The sequence below is a fragment of the Prunus persica genome, chromosome G3 (genome assembly GCF_000346465.2).
Source record: "Prunus persica cultivar Lovell chromosome G3, Prunus_persica_NCBIv2, whole genome shotgun sequence".
NCBI lineage: Eukaryota > Viridiplantae > Streptophyta > Magnoliopsida > Rosales > Rosaceae > Prunus > Prunus persica.
Genome location: NC_034011.1, coordinates 9,883,665 through 9,903,169, shown reverse-complemented (window position 1 = coordinate 9,903,169; position 19,505 = coordinate 9,883,665). Strand labels below are relative to the sequence as shown.

Below are 19,505 nucleotides of genomic sequence, written 5' to 3'. Positions count from 1 at the left end.
TAGTCGACGCACACTCTCCACAGACCTTTATCTTTTTTTGCCACTAGAACAATGTTCGCCAGCCATTCTGCGTAGGAGACTTCTTCGATGAAACCAGCAGCTAGAAGCTTATCGATCTCGGTTTCAATGATGGCAACCCGCTCGGGGGCGAAGTTACGTCTCTTCTGCGCTACAGGTTTGATGGCTGGGTTGACGTGTAAGCGATGGCAGATGATCTGGGGATCGATGCCAGGCATGTCGGATGGCGACCATGCAAATACGTCTTTGTTGTTCCGGAGGAAGGCTGCAAGCTCTATCTTTTCCTCATGGCTTAGGCGCGAGCCGATCCGCGCTTTTCTCTCTGGCTTGTCAGGATCAAGGGGTACTAGTTCAACGTCCTCTTCGGGCTTCCATCCTTCTTCAGGAGAGACCTCCGGACGGATTCCCTCGACTTGGTCCTGATTCTTTGATTGCTATTGGGGAGTAGCTATTCCCTTTCCTTTCTGGTCTGCTCGGCCATCAGGAACGGGATCTGCTTTCTCCTCTGCTTGTTCTACTCCCTTTAGATCTGCCTGATTCACAGGGAGGAACTGTGTTTGCTTGCTTTTCTTCAGCCCTTGAGCTGAGCATTTTCTTGCCATTGCTTGATCGCTGTTGATCTGGCCGATACCGCCCCCAAGGATTGGGTAGCGAATCTTCTGATGTGTGGCAGAGGTGATGGCGTTGATCTGGCCGATCCATGGTCTGCCTAGAATGCCATTGTAGGGTGAGATCTCATCAATGACCATGAACGTTTGCGAGCTGATTACAGGTGGAGAGTAGACGTCGAGATCTATCGTGCCCACGGTAACCGTCGTTGCGCCATTGAAACCAGTCAGGGACTTGGCTGATTTATTGATCTTTGCCTCTAAGCTCATCTGTTGGACGACTGCCAATTGTAGGATGTTGGCTGCACTGCCCTCATCTGCATGGACTCGGTCGACCATGGCCTGAGCGATTTGAATGCTGATGACAAGGGCATCGTTGTGCGGTAGATCCAGGCCGATTAAGTCTTTCTTTTGAAAGCCGATCACGGGATCGTCTTCTGCTAGTGAGAAACTAGTTGAGACTTGGGAGATCATGGTAGCCTGTTTGATCTTCCTCTTCTTTTCTTTGTTGGTCAGTCCGGACTCCTCGGAGTCGGCTAGGATTGTGTTAATCCTTATGACCTTCTGCGGTGGCTCCTTGGCGGTATCGCGGTCTTCTATCTGCTGGATGGCTTGCTTCGCGATGAACTCCGTGCAATGACCTTCTCTTACGAGTTCTTCGAGATGCGCTTTCCAAGCAAAGCAATTATTCGTATTTTGCCCATGTGTCGCATGGAAGGCACAATATTTTCTGGTATCCCTCTTGTCCGGATCTCCTTTCAAGGGTGGCGGTCTTTTTACCCAAGGTTTGTTCTTCACTTGGGCTAGAATTTGATGTATGGGGATAGAGAACTTGGTGTAGTTCTCTTTCGTCGTGGCCTCTCTTTGTGGGCGTGACCTGCCTTTGTCTTTGTCCCTGCTGCCAAGCCTGTCGCCTCTTTGTTCTGCCCTTCTGGCCGGTCGATCTTCCTGCTCAGTGGACTTCTTCGCGGTGATTCGATCGTCATCCCAGAGTGCGTAGCGTTCTGCGGTCGCGAAGACCTCCGCCAGAGTCTGGCTGGGAGTGATAGTCAGCTCGCGGTATAAGTCATGTTCTGCTGGAAGACCTTTCTTGAATGCAGAGGATGCGATTTGGTCATCGCACCCTACGATGTTGGCCTTTTCTGCTTTGAACCTCTTGATGTAATCCCGAAGGGATTCCTCGGGCTTCTTGCGCAGGTTAAACAGATGGTCAGGGTTCTTCTTGATCGTCCGATAAGAAGTGTATTCTTTAGTGAAGACGTAAGTAAGCTCCTTGAAGCTGTTGATCGACCCAGATGGCAGGGTATGGAACCAATCTTGAGCTGCTCCTCGCCAAGTCATTGCAAACACCTTGCACATTAGCGCGTCTTCGGCTTTGTAGAGGATCATAAGGCTCTTGAAATGCTTCAGATGACTTTCAGGGTCGGAATCGCCTTTGAAGCATGTGAAAGAGGGCGTTGAGAATCTTTTCGGGGGAGGAGCCTGCTCGATTTTGGCTGTGAAAGGTGAGGAGTTTGCTTGGTCTACCTCAATGCGTAGTGCGTCTTCGAAATTTCCGCCAATCTTTAAGTCTCGAAGTCGGTTATTCACAAGCTTCTCAACGTCTTCTGCACGCATGGCTAGTCGGTCATGTTGATGACCTTCGCGATTTAGGCGATGCTGATTGACTTCCTCATTGGCTTGTGAGGGTCGACCTTCTCGGTTGCGCTGTCTAGGCGGCGTGTTGGTGGACTGCGCTTGCGAAGGATTTCCAATAGCTTGGCGACGAGAGTTGGTTCTTCGAGAGCGAGTAGCGGAGCGCCTTTCTTCACGGTCCTCATTGTGATGATTGTCGAGTTGACCTCCCTGGGGGCCTATCCTTTCGTGAATATTTCTCTGTGAGCGGGCAGCAGAGCGCCTTTCTTCTCGATCCTCGTCTCGATGGCCGTCAAGTTGACCTCCCTAGGAGCCTAGCCTTTCATGAACGTCTTCATGCTGGCCCAAGCGAGCGTGGATGTCAGGTCTTGGGCCCAGCCTATCGCGCACGTTGGTCCCTAAATTCAATCTGGATGGGAAACTTCGTCTGCTCTGAGTGTGGCTTGCGGATGCTTGCGACATGTCCGCGAGCTGATCTCGTTGTTGCGCATTTCCTTGTCTGCTTACTCCTGCTCGACCTGCTTGGTTCCCACCGAACTGCCTATCGGCGCGTTCGTTTATCCTTCTCTCTTCGCCCTGTTGTCCAAGGCCAAGGTTTTGAGCCAAATTTATTTGATTGAGGAATTGCCTCATCAAATTGTTTTGGTCGTCCATTCTCTGAGTTAGCTGGTCAACTCTCAGATTAAGGTCTGCTTGACTTCGTGGATCGGGAGGAGAGAAATGTGTAGAGCCTAATTGCACACGGGCTAGGTTTTCGTTGGATGTGTGCGTGGGAGCATGCGTCGAGCGTGGAGGTAATGGAGGGAATGGTTGAAGTTGCTCCAAGATTGGGCCAAAGTCGACGGTGGTAGTGAGCCCAACTGGATGTGAGGTTCCACCATGCTCAACGGTGGTGCTATGAAGGTGGCTAGGTCCGGCCATGGGGCCTTGAGACGGTACGACGGCGGCGGAGGCCGGTACGGTGGTTCCAGTCACACGGGGTGGCTGTTGAGGGTTCATGGCGGCGAGAGGTGGTGGGGCCGCCATGTCGATCGCGGGATCGTGGGAGGAGTAGCTTTGGGCCGTCACGGATTGAGCCATAGCGGCGGTTTTGCTCCTCGTGCGCTTGCTTCCAACCATGGTTGTTTGGAAGGCTTCGGTGGATTGGAAAATAGGAGGAACGGATTCCTTGAGCACGCGTTGAGTATAACTCGCACTCTCAATGAAAGCACCAAATGTTTGTGCAAATAATCTCACGGGAGAATATTCGCTTCTAGATCCTTCAACCTTCGATCTTCCTTCTCTCTCTTCCTCGATTCCTGTAAAAAAGACTGGAGTAAATAGACCACACCCGGGGGGTGTTGGCCAAAGGCCCTCCGATGCCTAAGTTAGTTCGAGTGTTTGTAGGAAAACAATAGCTAAGCAAAGGGTACGGAGTTTTATGTAGGGTGTAAACCGGGTGGCCGGAGCCGTGTGTGGTGGCCGGAGCCTTGGGGAGAAAATATGGAGAGTGGAGAGGGAGAGAGAGCTTCGGGTCTTTTTCTCGGGTATAAGGAGTAGGTTTAGATGTACCTTGAATGATGAATGAGGTTGTCTATTTATAGGAGCCTCGGGGCTAGGGTTTCGTAGGAATCGAGTTGGGCCAGATAATATCTGAATTAAATAGACATTATCTCTTAAGAAGATAATATCTGATTTAAATGATATTATCTTCTCTTTATTGTGATAATATCTTAATTAATGATATTATCTCTTTAAATAAAGATAATATCATATTAATTAAGATATTTATCCCAATTAATTAATTAGCCAGATAAACTGATTTAATTAATTAATTAAAGAGATAATCTTCTTTTCCACGTGGCGTGCCCTGATTGGAGACGAAAATATATGCTCCCACATCTAGTGGTGGACATAATAATGGCAACGACAGTTCCTCGTCAGTACATCATGTCAGTGCACATCCTTTTGTCCCAGAGATCCAAACTGCCATGCCCAACCTTTCAAAAAGCCAATGTCAGCAAGTTTACACCATGTTGAATGAACAACAAACTCCTCAAGCCAATGCGGCTGGTTCATCATCAAGTTTGTTAAAACCCTCATTGCCTTTGAGTTGGTGGATAATTGACAGTGGGGCTATCGATCATATCACCTCATCCCCATCGTCTCTTACCAGCACCACATCTCGTTCTTCTATGCCACCTGTGTCACTGCCTAGTGGTGAAAAGGCACCTATATCATCTACTGGGAGTGTTTTTTTGACATCTCATATTTCTTTGAGAGATGTTTTATGTGTACCATCTTTTAAAGTGAATTTGTTATCTGTAAGCAGGATTACAAAGGAATTACAGTGCTCTATAATTTTTTTCCCTTCTTGGTGTATTTTACAAGACTTGGCTACGAAGATGACGATTGGGTTGGGTAAGCAACGTGGAAGCCTCTATTACCTTGTGGCGTTGACTTCTGCATATTCATCTTTTTTCCCTAGCCCAACCTGCAACCTTGGACCAACTCCACTAATTTATGGCACCAGCGACTCGGCCACCTTTCTCCATCTTGTTTACAATTCATGTCAAAAAATTTGTTAGATTCCCTTTTCATTTGAATAAAGATTATGATGTTTGCCCTTTAGCCAAACAAACTCAAAAGCCATTTGGAATCAGTTCAATCAAAACAACAAAACCTTTCTCTCTCATACGTTGTGACATTTGGGGCCACACAAAGTAGCTTCACTTTCAGGTGCTCGTTATTTTTTAACAGTGGTGGATGAATATAGTCGTTTTACATGGTTTTTCCTCATGAACCATAAAAGTGAAACACAAAACCTCCTCAAATATTTTTTCGCTTTCGTGCAAACACAATTCCATACACAAGTACAACAAATTCGTGTCGATAATGGGGGAGAGTTTTTTTCCATGCATGAATTTTTTGGGACAATGGGATCATTTACCAATGCTCTTGCGTTTACACACCACAACAAAATCGTGTTGTGGAACATAAACATCATCACATACTTGAGGTTGCTAGAGCCTTACGCTTCCAAGCTCATCTCCCACTTCATTTTTGGGGGGAATGTGTGCAAACAGCCACCTATTGGATTAATAGGCTTCCCACTCCCATCATTTCCCACAAAACACCATATGAGCTAATGTATGACAAACCTCCATCTTATACACATCTCAAGGTTTTTGGTTGCCTTGCCTATGCCACATCCGTCCACCCTTCACAAAAATTTAGTCATAGAGCCACCAAAACAGTTTTTCTTGGAATCTCTCCACCCATAAAATTTTCACAAGCTGAGATGTTGTTTTCAATGAGAACATTTTCCCTTTTCAAACTACATCTTCACCTCCACTAGATAACCCCTCTTCATCTATCCTTCCCATTGCCCTTGCTGACCTTTCTCCAATACAAGTTAACCCAATAGACACAACCCAAACACAAGAAGCCCATACACAAGAAGCCCAAGATGTGACCAGCCCACTTACATTACCTAATTCCTCCACATTTGATGGTGATTTCCTCTCCATCTCCCACGAATCTCCTCCTCTGACTGTACACATCCATCTGCCATACCATAACCTCCTCAACCAACCACCATTCATCCTTCACACCAATCTCAACGCCACAAGACACCTTCTGTTTTACTGAAGGACTTTGTTTGGAACCAAGTGTTGTTGCCTTGGACTCTCACTTCACTTCCTACTGGCAAGACACCCATTGGTTGCAAATGGGTTTACAAGATCAAACGTCACTCTGATGGCTCTATTGAGCGTTATAAGGCACGCCTCGTGGCCAAGGGATACACTTAGATCGAGGGTATCGATTACCATGACACTTTCTCTCCCACTGCCAAGATGATCATTGTATGGTTTGAAATAGGCATCTCAACAATGGTTTGCAAAATTCTCAGAAGCTATCCAGGTTGCAGGTTATGTCCAATCTAGAGCCGACTATTCCGTCTTCACTTGTAAATGAGGAAAGTCCTTTACTGCTCTCTTAATATATATGTTGATGATATATTGATAACAGGAAATGATATGGCTGCTATTAATTGTCTCAAGCAATTCCTTAATACTCGTTTCAAGATTAAAGACCTTGGAGATCTTAAATTTTTCTTGGGGATTGAAGTTTCTCATTCTAAGAATGGTATATGCATCTCACAGAGGAAATACACCTTGGACATTCTTAAGGATGGTGGTGTTTTAGGAGCACGGCTAATCTCTTTTCCCCATGGAACAAAACACCAAGCTCGCCTTTGGCACATGAGAATTACTTAAGGACCCATCTAAATACAGAAGATTAGTGGGTCGTTTAATCTACCTTACAATTACAAGGCCGGATATCATGTATGCAGTGCATGTTCTTAGCAGGTTCATGCATGAAACTCACAAAACCCATCTAGATGCTGCTACTCGAATCTTGAGGTATCTGAAAAACGCACCAGGCTAGGGACTCTTTTTTTCATCTCAAAACGACACGAAGTTGAGAGCTTATTGTGACTCATATTGGGTGGGTTGTCCAACAACTCGAAGGTCTACTACTAGATACTGTGTTTTTCAAGGAAATTCCTTAATTTCTTGGAGACAAAAGACTTGGAGAATAAAGAGACAAAAGACTGTCTCTCTTTTGCAGAGGCTGAATATAGAGCCATGACAGGTGCTTGCTATGAAATTTCTTGACTGAGATATCTTTTACAGGATTTACAACTTGAAAATACTTGTAGAATGACTAAAAATGTCTAGAGGGGAGTGAATAGGCCAATTTAAGATTATACTCAAATAAATAAAAATAAACTTCTGTAGCAGGATTGATATGGCTTATAAAATAAAGGAACACACAGAGAATTATTTTACGTGGTAAAACCCCACCTTTGGGAAAAATTCACCGGACTCCTCATTCCAACACAAATCTACTATAGAACGATAATTACAAGAAGTACTCACACACTTATCCTAGACACATTCTAGATAATGTTTACCAACTTCTTTGTAACTCAACTTCTGTCACGGGATGATCTTCAACACTCTTTATGTTGAACGCAATACTGGTCACGATTGCTTCAAACTCGCTGGAGGAATACTGCCACCACGGTCTTGGTGCCCTCAACCATATGAGTCACCGAACAATGCAAATGAATGCAATATGAATGATAAAAATATTTGATAAATCACCAAGTAAACATGGAACACTTGATGATTGTTCAAAAGCTTTCTCAAATAAAAAACACAACTTTCTTTAACGTTTAAGCATACAAAATTATTGTTCAAAAGCTGTCTAGAACAAAGAATACAAAGGTCTTATTTTATAGGCTTTTTGTTCTACCAAAAAAGTAACCACGCGTTCAAAACCAATTTAATTGATTTGCATGAATTAAATAAAATCAAAAGGATGTTTACCTATTCTAAATGTGAAGCACAAATCAATGAGAAGGTAAAAGCCCAATAAAGGAATTTTATAATAATCCCACCATTAAAGGAGTCCTAATATTCTTAAGTCAACTACCAAGAATATCTCAACACCTTTAATAATGTGATCTGATTAAAACTTGATTTGCAAATAGATTACTTAAAAGATAAGTAACAAATGATGGATAAGATAAAGAAAGAATCAATAAAAAGATATTGGAAAATATGCCTAAATGAGATACACTCCTAAATGGATTCTAATTGATTAAAATCAAGGAAGATCAAGGAAATAAAATCATATTAGATTCCAAAAAAAGTTCCTATTATGAATGCATGAAAAATGACACGTCTTACCCTTCAAATCAAATGGCTCATACGTGTTAGGTCACAATTATGAAATTGGGGGATTGCTATGCTGTTTCAATCCTGCAGTATCTAGAAATCAGAGATAGTAATTTTGCTTCAACCCTATAGCTAAATGACACTTCCAAACCAATACTAAGTTCTAGAAAATGCTAACACAATTTCATACTAACACAACTTTTGCATCCATGACCAGCCATCTTGCATTGTGATAACCAGGCAGCATTACATATTGCTGCTAATCTTGTTTTTCATGAAAGAACAATGCATATTGAAATGGATTGTCACTTCATCCGAGATAAAATTTTAGACTGTTCAATCTTTACGAAGTATGTGGCTTCATCACAACAAGTAGCATACGTATTCATAAAGCCATTGGGAAAAGATGCCTTTTCAACCATGTTGCGCAAGTTGGAAGTTCTTGACATTCACTCTCCAACTTGAGGGGGAGTGTTAAGAAATTGATACGATCCAAGATGTTAGGGATTGATTTGATTATGCAATCCTTTGACTTCAGCAGTAGAATTACAAGACTGTAGGAATAAATATCTGATTTGATTTGTATATATATTTATCTTTCTTGTACGCCTAAATGATAGGATCACATCTGTACAAAGTACAATATCACACTAATGAAAACTCATTCTGCCAAAACTGTTCTTTCGTTCATATCCTACCTTATTTTACAGATTTTGACTACATTTGGTCTAAAAGAAAATGCCAAGATCACCTAACAATCCAAAGGAAATACTGGAAGGCTCATTTATAATTGGATATAATATATTTCTAATAAAGTTCAGGGGTTTTTTTTTTTTTTTTTGCCAAAACAAAGTTTAGGGTTTTCAGTATATGATTCTCTGCTCATATGGGGATTTTATGAATTTATTTTCTTCAAGTTTGTGATTTCAAATGGTTGGTGATCCTCTATGAAATCATTGACTTCAAGAACGAGGAATTGTTGCATATTTGGCTTGGAGATTTTTTAGTAGTGATTCTAGCCCCAAAAATCCATCTTGAAAATTAGGAATTAATATTTAGAGAAATGGTACATAAATCTGGAATTTTTTTTTTTTTGGATATATGGAGTTCGGGACTGATGGGTTAATTGTATTATTAGTTAAACAGATGTAATAAAGTAATGAGCTCCCGACATGTCATTAGTCCCTAATATAGAAGATACCCTCTCAAATAATAATAATAATTCCTAGAAATTGTAAAAGCCGAGACTAGCATGATAATAAAATCCCATGCTGCTCAACCTTAAGAGGGCTCTTTTTGTAAAGTACGCGAAGAATGAATACCTATTTAACAGGATAAACGGACTTAGTTAATAAAAGTACCCCACAAAAAACTTTAACTCAAAACTCTAATTTCTAGGTCTCAAAGTGTGCACAACCTTTAAGAAGGTTAATAGGGTCATTATAGTACTCCCCAAAGTATGAGACGGTCTTGGAAGACTCATGGCCAACAAAGCGGTCAAACTTTCCATATTGGTCAATTGGGCCCGCAGGGCCACGACGTCCGATTTTAGATCCGAAAGTTCCTATAGGTCTAACAGGGCATGTTTGGTAGGCCTCACTATGCCTCACTGGACTGGATTGTATGAAATAACACTTAAAACCCATGTTTGGCAAGGAAGGGGATTAACTTAAATGAGATTGCATAGTCCAATAGTGAAAAAATAACCGGACTCGCATATCTAATTCAGTGAGCCCCAAATGCAGTTCGAAAAAAAGCACCATCACTATTTTGAACACACGAGTCCAGCTGGATTTCCTTACACCTTGAATCAAAACACAAACCAAATCGACATACTCTGGCAAAACCCAATGCCCAGCGCTCCCCCTTCTCCCCCGAATTTATTCTCCCTCATGACCACCACCTGCAAGCCACACACAGACCCATCTCTCTTCGCCACCCCAACCACCCACAGAACCTAGAATCATCTCTCTTCGCCATCTCTGTCTGTACATAAGAGAAAAACATGAATCATAAAAGGTTTAGGGAATTGGTAAAAGAGAAGAACCAGAAAATAAAGAAACTAGAAACAGAGAATAATGAAACCCAAAAAAAAAAAAAGATAAAAGCAGTTCCAATTCGTAGAAGTTCCAAATAGAGAAAAGCTGAAAATAATGAAATTATAAACAGAGAGAAGAAAGAAGGAAAGAAAGATGAAGAAAATGAGATCAGAAAGAAGAGAGAGAGAAGAGATAAAGAATAAAAAAAATAAAGAAGAGAGAAAAGAAAGAGAATAATGAAACCCAAAAAAAAGAAGAGAAAAGCAGTTCCAATTCGTAGAAGTTCCAAATAGAGAAAAGCTGAAAATAATGAAACCAAAAACAAAGTGAAGAAAGAAGGAAAGAAAGAGGAAGAAAAGAAAAGAAGAAAATGAGATCAGAAAGAAGACAGAGAGGAGAGAAAGAATAAAAAAAATAAGGAATAGAGAAAAGAAGAAGAAAACGTTTCACTCTCTCACTTTACATACAGACAATGACAACAAGCGTGGGTTTAATGAAATGATGAATTGATCAAAAAAAATAAATATGATAATTTTATTTATTTATTTATTTATAGGTTAAAATTTTTAATTAAATTTAAATATTAAATATTTATTTTTTAGTCCGACAGAGTACCAAACATAGGTTTCACTATTTTTACAATCCAGCTTCTTAGTTCGACGCAGCACCAAACGTAGGTCAGTACTTAATCCAGCTTAGGCCAATCCGAGCTAATTCAACATAGTCACAGGATTTAGTCCTGTCCATAACAGTCTGCCGTACCAAATGAACCCAAAAGTCTACTAAATAAGTCCCAAAGGTTTGGTCTAGATCGGGCGGTCGGATCTAAGCCAATCGCATGATCAGATGACGATTGGTTCGCCTAAACCTAGAATCATTGACTCGGACTATCTGGGACTCTAATTCTCGACCTGCAAGTTCCTACACTATCCTAGAGGTAAAGGGAACAACATAATTAAACTTGGAACATATTGAATGGTCTGAACATATTGAACCCGGATATCGCATAATAGGCGCAACATTCGTTCGATAGTCAAACGATAACCAAATTCAAATCCGAGCATACCATCGTGCTTAGTATGACGTGGGGAACATTTTAGAAGACAATGGGCTGCCCACTCGCAGCGGGCAGCAGTGGGCGGCTTGAGAGATTTTCTAGCAACGAAAAATCTCCAAATCATCGGCCAATACCTATACCCACAGTTCAAGCACAACTAGGGGAGTATTTTTGGTTCTTGAACCCTGACCAAAAAGTGGCCAAAGTTGCCCGAAACACGACCAAAACTGCCGGCCCATAAGGGTGTATATATCAAACTCTCAAATCTCAAAATCAACCCAAACCATGTACACAATTAGCAAGAGCACGAGGAAAGGATCGAAATCCATACCTGGATTGACATCAACGGATGCCGAAGTCATCGAAATCGGTGTTAGAAAGTTAAACCCTCATTCTTTCTTTTGAAGCTCGTGCCGACGTCATGAGGAGCAGGGGAGGTCAGGCTTTGGCCTAGACATGGTCGGCGGTCGATGGCCATCATTTTTCGACCGGTCTCGTATTAGGTGGCCGTCATTTTCTGACCGGTCTCGTAGTCGGAGGTGGTTGGACTGTAGCATTGTGTGTTGGGAAGACGAACAGTCACTACTTGCACAATGACTGCGTCAAAGGGGGAAGAGAGAGATGCGGGGAAGGAGAGAGAACTGGTGAGGGGGTTTCACGGGTGCGCGAGGAGTGAGGAGAGATAGCTGGGTATTTAAGGTTTTCGAACAATTTTAGTAATTCATAATACATCCTTTCCATTTTCAGACCTTTTCTCCTTTGTTACAACTCGAAATTGAGCATGCTGCCTGTCTATGCACTCATATCGACGAGCTCTATGCATCCGTACCACTCAATTCCCCAAACTCATTTCCGAACAAAAAGTGACTAAAGTACCCTTACCCTCAAGGACAAAAATGTAATTTTACAATTAAATAATTAAATAAACTACTTAATTGGGTCGGGGTGTTACAAAAAGTTTGAAGGAAATGATGAAGTAATTGTGTGGAAGAAGAGATGAAAGTTGTAGAGGGAGACTGTAAGAATGGTACGTTTAGAAGAGAAAAAGAGAAAGCTCAAACAAAAGTTAATGAATAATACTAGTTTTACCACATTTTTTATACCACAATTTTATACCACATGATATGGGAGCTGATGTGTACATACCACATCATGTAAAATACTAGTTTCTATTTTTCTAATTTTATTTATTAAAATACACTTCATTCATTTAATTGATGTGACATATGATATGTATATGCCACATCATGTGGTATAGAAATGTGTGATAATAATGTGGTAAATGTAGATTTACTCAAAGTTAATACTTCTTTAAAAAAATATTTTATTTAAAGAATAATGCTACTCTTACCACATTTATATACCACATCTTTATACCATCTTATGTGGCAGCTGAGGTGGACCCCACATCAATTAAATTTATTTAATATTTTATTTTCTTTTATGATTTATTCCAGTATTTATTTTTCTAATTGTCTTAATTAAAATATACTTCATTAATTTTATTGATGTAGCATATAATATGAACATGCCACATCATGTGGTATAAAAATGTGAGATAAAAATGTAATAAGTGTATCATTACTCTTATTTAAATAACTATTGAGCTTGTTGTTTCTAGGACTTGGGTTCACTAATAGAACTAAAAATAACCTTACTACTTGACAAACCACTAATTTAAGGCCCTTTCAAAATGGCCCACAAGTACACTACTCCAAAATTTGTTTGAAATTAATCAGAACCTAGAAAGAATAAACTTTGGATATTACAACCCACCTTCCCTAGAAAAAATTTGCCCTTGAAATTTAAACAAGTTCACCTCACTCTTGGAATAAGAACGGGTAGTTCTCACGGAACTCAGGGCTCAAGTTCCTAAGTAGCCTCTTCAATACCATGATGCTTCCATAGAACTTTGACCAATTATCTGAGTTGGTCTTTCCTCATAAGTAGCATCCTCTTCAAGTGGTACTTCAACCCATTCGATCACATGAGCTGCATTGGGTTCACTATTTCGCAACATTTACACATGTACATCGTGTATGTGTGCCAAACAAGATGGCAGTAAGCAACTTCACCAACTCGTGTTACTATCTCAAAAGTCGACGCACGTGACATTCACATGGGAAGTGAAATGGCGAATACATTTAATATGAGAGTTAAATTGGCTGAAAAAATTATTCGGGGTGCTAAGTTCGATAGTTTATCCTATATTTAATGGCTGAAATTTATTGTTTTGCCTATATGATATTATTAGTTTTTTTTTCGAAGATCTTTTCTATTGAGAGGAACAATAACATACTAAACTCACACACACTACACGAGTTCTAGGACTTGAACCCATAATATTTTTTTTAAAAATAATTGTTCCAAACTACTACACTAGTAGTAGATTCTTTATATATGACATTAAATTTGTTATAGCTTGAGGCTTTTCATTAAGCGAAGGCATTATTGGACTTTTAGAACGTTTGACATTTATTATATAGTATATATAGATAGATAACAGGTATGTTATTATTATTCTTGCCCGCAAAGAAAAATGATTACAAAATGTCAAAAACCGACATTGGCAATTTTGACCAAAACGATTAACACAAAAAATCCCGGAGGGCCAGAAAGGCCAGAGCTATAAAAACAAGACAGGCGTGCAGTCTAAGCCATTAGACATTTAATAGCAACCAAAACAAAATCCCTAGAAACCCAGAAAACCCAACCACAACAATACCACAAACCCCTCAGCGAATCGCCAATCGCCATGTCAGGAGGACCCATCACACAGGACTGGGAGCCCGTGGTTATCAGGAAGAAGGCACCCACCGCCGCCGCCAAGAAGGATGAGAAAGCTGTCAACGCTGCTCGCCGCTCTGGCGCTGAGATCGAAACCCTAAAGAAAGGTTTTTTCTTGTTGCATTTGTGTCGGCCTTTCTTCTTCCTCACCCCCTTGTTCTTTGGTCTTGATTTTTTGTTTTTGTGATTCGTGAAGCAAAAGATAGGATAAAACCCTGGAAATAATTTCAAAATCTGATAGTGGATTTAGACAATTATTTATGTTTTTGGAATTAGAATAAGTTATCCTTGGTTTTTGGGTTGGATATCTGACTTGATAAAGTTGTAATTATGTTGTTTTGGATGGATCTTATCCATTATATGTAGCTTGCTCGTTTTGTTCCCTTTGGATTGTTGCTTGAATCATTGTTCCGGCTTCTTCTTTGATTTTTATTACCTTGCACCTATTTTTTTATGAATGAAACGGTGTTCAAATTAACTAAGCCGTGCATTAAAAATCGAAAGGTTTTCTGGATTTGTGTGTGTGTGTGTGTTTTTTTTAAATATATTTGATGGCCCTTCAAGATGTTTATAGTTGTAATTTTCTTTTCCCATTTGAGGTGACTTAGGATTAAGTATGAAAGTTACTTATCTTTTGGGTTGCGCACTGCATATGATAATTTTAGAACTTACAGTTCTAATAGTTATTTTATTATCCTTTGCAGCTACTGCTGGGACCAATAAAGCTGCCTCCAGCAGCACTACCTTGAACACAAGGAAGCTCGATGAGGAAACAGAGAACCTTGCTCGTGAGTTTGTTTTTACATTGTACTATGTGTTAAGAAAATCATTTCGTTCATATGAGAATTTATATTTGTTTGTTGGATGAGAAAAATAATCTTCCTGAGATCTTGTTGATTGTAACATGCTTTCTTAATTTGCTAGAAATGTTTGGTTTGGCTTATGGAAGCAGATAGATCTGTTTACATCTTGCTCAATTGTTTCCTTCAAAGAGGGTGAACCTTGGCACAGTCATAAGTTTGGTTCCATTACAAATGTTTGATGGGAAAGAGCCACTCTACAAGTGGGGTTGAGGCTGCGTATATAGGTCCTCCCAAGACCTTGCAATGGCGGGGGCCCTGCGTCGCCCCAATTGGCCTGTTGTTTCTTTTGCCAAGTTGGTTGCATGGCTCATTTCTATTTTAAATATAATGTTTATGTATTGAGCCTTCAGTTAATGTGAGATACAACTTTTTCAGCTGAAAGCCCCTCCCCCCGGCCCCTGAACACTATCTTGCCTGAAAATTTTGTCCTTGCAGGAGTCTTTTTTGACCATTTGTGTGTTGTTCTTCAAAGTATTTTTTTAACATGAGAATTGCATTGATGAAAGGGGATGTGAGGGAAGTAGTCATAACATGTAATGATGCCAAGATGCTTTTCAGAGGTGCATTGGAGGGAATGGGCAATAAAAAAACGAAAAGGCTAAAAGTGATATAGTGCTTGACTTAACAGATCCTTCACTTCTTGTGTTATTCTATGAGAATTTTCAGCATTGGTTGTCTGCTCAGGTAGTCATCATTGAGTTCATGTGTTGTATTTGTTTTTGTATCATGCATATGCATTACGGTATTCCATGATTCTCTTCATTGCTTGCTTTAAATTTTTTCTTACTCTTGCAATCACACCTTAACAAGTGTGCTTTAGACATGCTATGAGTTGTTTTGATGGAAATAGAATTCTTTACTTTCTTGTGCCATTGTAAGAGAGAATGCTGAAAGAAGAATGAGCTTGGGTACTTGTATCTTTAATATGCTCCCTACTCTAGGCATTCTTGGCCATGTGTATCATACATGAAGCCTACAGTGTTGATCTTATACATTTCTCTATTTTAATTATATTGTATTTTTGTGCATGTTGTGAGTTTGTGTGCATTTTGCCTTATGTACTTTCCCCCCTATAGTCTTGCCCAGACTTATGCTCCTCTCTCTGGTTTAATTTTTCTTCTTTGAACCATTGTTTCTGTGTTTTATTTAGCTGAAATATATTGTACCAATTCTCCAAAGCTATTTGTTTGTTGTTTGCTTGGATTTTTTGCTCTTTTCTACTATGTGGCTTTGTGCTTAAATGCCATCTGATTTTGACTTGTAGATGAACGTGTGCCAAGTGAGCTGAAGAAAGCTATTATGCAAGCTCGAATGGATAAGAAGCTTACCCAGTCTCAGCTTGCTCAAGTAATTCTCTCTCTCTCTCTCTCTCTCTCTCACACACACACACACACACACACACACACACACACGCACATACATGCTTGCGCGTGTGGGCCCATCTGTGTATAGTTAGTGATGATCCGGAGTTATTTGCAGATTATCAATGAGAAGCCTCAAGTGATCCAAGAGTATGAATCTGGGAAGGCTATTCCAAATCAGCAGGTAATTACCAAGTTGGAGAGAGCTCTTGGAGCGAAACTGCGTGGAAAGAAATAAGTAATCCAGGACGGAAAATGAATCTCAGCTGGGATTTATGATTTTAAGTTTGAACTCTGATGTATTTGCACTTAAATCTGTAGCCAAAGTTTGAACTAATATGCTGCCCCTCATTCTGTAGTTATCTTCCAAAGGTCGTGTGTTTGGTGCAGTAAGTACTTGTGTTTTCTAAGAATATTTCATCAAATGACAAGTTCGCAAACAATTTCAACTAAAAAATAAGTATCTACATGTTCGTATCATAGGTGATGCTTTCCTTCGTCAATTCTTCATGGGAAAAAGAAACACCAGCCTTGTGATTTCTCGAGCTCCCTTGCGGTATGCCACTTTATGGGCTATTTCTCTTGGGCCAAGAAGAAAAAAGACAAACGAAAAGAAAAGATTGCATATGTTGTTGGTCGCATGAAAGTTGACTAATTGAAAGGCCGGTTTAAATGAAAAAGGGGCAGAACCCAAATCAAATTGGGTTCAAAAGAGACTAGAGTTGAAAGGCCGGTTTAAATGAAAAAGGGGCAGAACCCAAATCAAATTGGGTTCAAAAGAGACTAGAGTTGTAACCTAAAGTCCTAGGGATACAAATTTCAATGCCAGCTCAATGATGCCCCCTTCAATTTCTCAGTTTAAAAAGAAATTGTGAGTTAAAAAGGGAGCATCCAACACAAAATTGATTCGCAATAGTTGATGTTAGGCAAAATCTTTCAAACACTATTGCAAGACTTGTCATTCTAAAATGTGGTAAAATGTGGGATGTAACTCTTAGCATGTCGCTGGCGCATGGCGTAACACAAAACAAACACATAAACGAGTAACATAATAGAATAAGTTATCAATACCAAATTTGATTGGTTTGACAGAATTGATGCCACTCCTATTATTTTGTACCTTTTAGAGCATTTCTACTGGGAGGCCTCAGTCTGGGTAAGAGGCCCCCCAGGCCCTCAAATGTGTTTCCAACGCCCCATTCTTGACAGGGTAAGAGATGGGCTCTACAAACCAGGGCAAGGCCTAAGGCAAAATCAGCCCGCCCTCCTGCCTGAGGGCTATGACGTCACTGATGACGCCAGCGCAAGAAATCAAAATTTTTTTGGGATCTTCACTAATATACCCAAAATAGGAGCTGAAATTATAAAAAAACCCCACATGGAAAACACTTCATAAACACACCCAAAATTCATTTATTAAATAACAAATTAGTGTTGAAGTTCCAATAAATTACAGCACTGCCACTATCAAGCCCAACAGAAAAAAACTCAAAAAACACCCAAAACAAACCCAGCCCAAATTTATAAACAAGCCCAAACATTGTACCATCTCGTATTCCATAACTTTCGGCCCAAAAAAAAAAGTAAACCGTAAAAGTAAACCGTAACTTAACTGCCAGCACGCGTACCTTCATTTAAGCCACTGTAAATAAAGTTCCAATATAAATAAAGTTCCAATATAGGGTAATAACACTACTAGTTCTCTTTGAAATCCTATTTTTTGTGCTTTTCTACCACTGTCAAGTTCCAGTATATGGTAATAATACTGATTGTACACTGAAATCCTATTTCTAACGCATGTCTGCCACTGTAAATAAAGTTCCAATATAGGGTAATAACACTACTAGTTCTCTTTGAAATCCTATTTCTTGTGCTTTTCTACCACTGTCAAGTTCCAGTATATGGTAATAATACTGATTGTTCCCTAGGAAATCCTATTTCTAACGCATGTCTGCCACTGTAAATAAAGTTCCAATATAGGGTAATAACACTACTAGTTCTCTTTGAAATCCTATTTCTTGTGCATTTCTACCACTGTCAAGTTCCAGTATATGGTAATAATACTGATTGTTCCCTAGAAAATCCTATTTCTAACGCATGTCTGCCACTGCAAAGTTCCAATATAGGGTAATAACACTACTAGTTCTCTTTGAAATCCTATTTCTTGTGCATTTCTACCACTGTCAAGTTCCAGTATAGGGTATTAACATCGATACTTTACTGTCATACTATGTCATAACACTATCTTCCTAGTAAAAATTACGTTATGCATATCATAAACTTCAAGTGCATAGCTATATATAGAGCAAAATATAGAGCATGCTTTGTTACTGAAAATCTGTTAATACTATGTCATAGAAGTACACTGTTAATATTATGTCATAGAAGTGCACTGTTAATACTATGTCATAGAAATCATCTCAGTTGCTGGGTATGAACAGTATAACAACTGTTCATACCACTTACTGGAAATTAACAACTACGTCATTTCATTTGCATAATAGGTACGATAAAGAATCCAAACAATACCACATCAAAACCAAGTTAATACTAAATAGTGTTTTACACATTAAAATCACAAAGAACCTAGATAACTGAGAATCTAAATCCAAGAACAATAATTATCAATTTTCTTTTCTTTTATTCAATTTTCTCAGTAACCAAACATTACATAGCATACACAGACAGAGCCAAACCAGTCAACAACAATGAGAAAAACAAGCATAATGAATTCTAAATCTCTAATTCCAAATATTATATCATTCTAAAATAGAAAAAGCAATACAGTGACTCATATTGACTAATTGAGTATTTTACGCTAAGAACTCATTCCAAAATTCTGACTACCACCAACTCTAGCATCGTCAGCGCTCCAAAGAATGAAGAATCAAATTGAATCACCATATCACCATTGCCAAAATCTCAATTGAATCATACACTAAGCAAACACATAAATTAACTACAACAAAAAATTATGAGAAATTAAAATTTTCACAGTAACCTCTAAGAGCTTTTGTGTATGAGAGACTGAGTAGTTCTTCAGAGAATCTCTCTCCTGGCGGCGTATCTATACTGAGATCGATGAATTTTATCCAACGATCAATCCAAGTACGATTCCTGCCTTCTTCGCCGAAGTCATTCCTCCAGAGAAGTTCTTAGTTCCGTCTCTGTCTGCATTGAGGTTGTTGTGGTTGACGTCGCTCGGATTCTACGAAACTGGAGAAGGAACTGGAGGTGTGTCGTCGGTCGATGGAGATTGAGATGGAGATGATTACGATAGCGTCGGAGATGAAGAAGGATGGTGCGTTCATTGGAGCGTCCGACGGAGATGGAGGAAGGGAAATCGAAGAAAGAGTTTTGGGCGAAGGTGAATCGGCGACGGGTTGTGGTGATGGAGTCGGCAAGGGC

The 19,505-nt window shown here is 39.9% G+C and overlaps 2 protein-coding genes across 2 annotated transcripts; one reads left to right on the top strand and one right to left on the bottom strand.

Moving 5' to 3' along the window:
• Window positions 453–3,341, bottom strand: LOC109948001. The gene is made up of 2 exons (XM_020559887.1): window positions 3,003–3,341; window positions 453–2,567 (listed from the first exon to the last, which is right to left on the bottom strand). Exons 1-2 carry the CDS (start codon window positions 3,339–3,341, stop codon window positions 453–455), a joined length of 2,454 nt encoding a protein of 817 aa, XP_020415476.1.
• Window positions 13,638–16,554, top strand: LOC18783869 (multiprotein-bridging factor 1a). Its single transcript, XM_007217119.2, has 4 exons — window positions 13,638–13,980; window positions 14,578–14,661; window positions 16,001–16,083; window positions 16,216–16,554. Exons 1-4 carry the CDS (start codon window positions 13,842–13,844, stop codon window positions 16,333–16,335), a joined length of 426 nt encoding a protein of 141 aa, XP_007217181.1. The 5' UTR covers window positions 13,638–13,841; the 3' UTR covers window positions 16,336–16,554.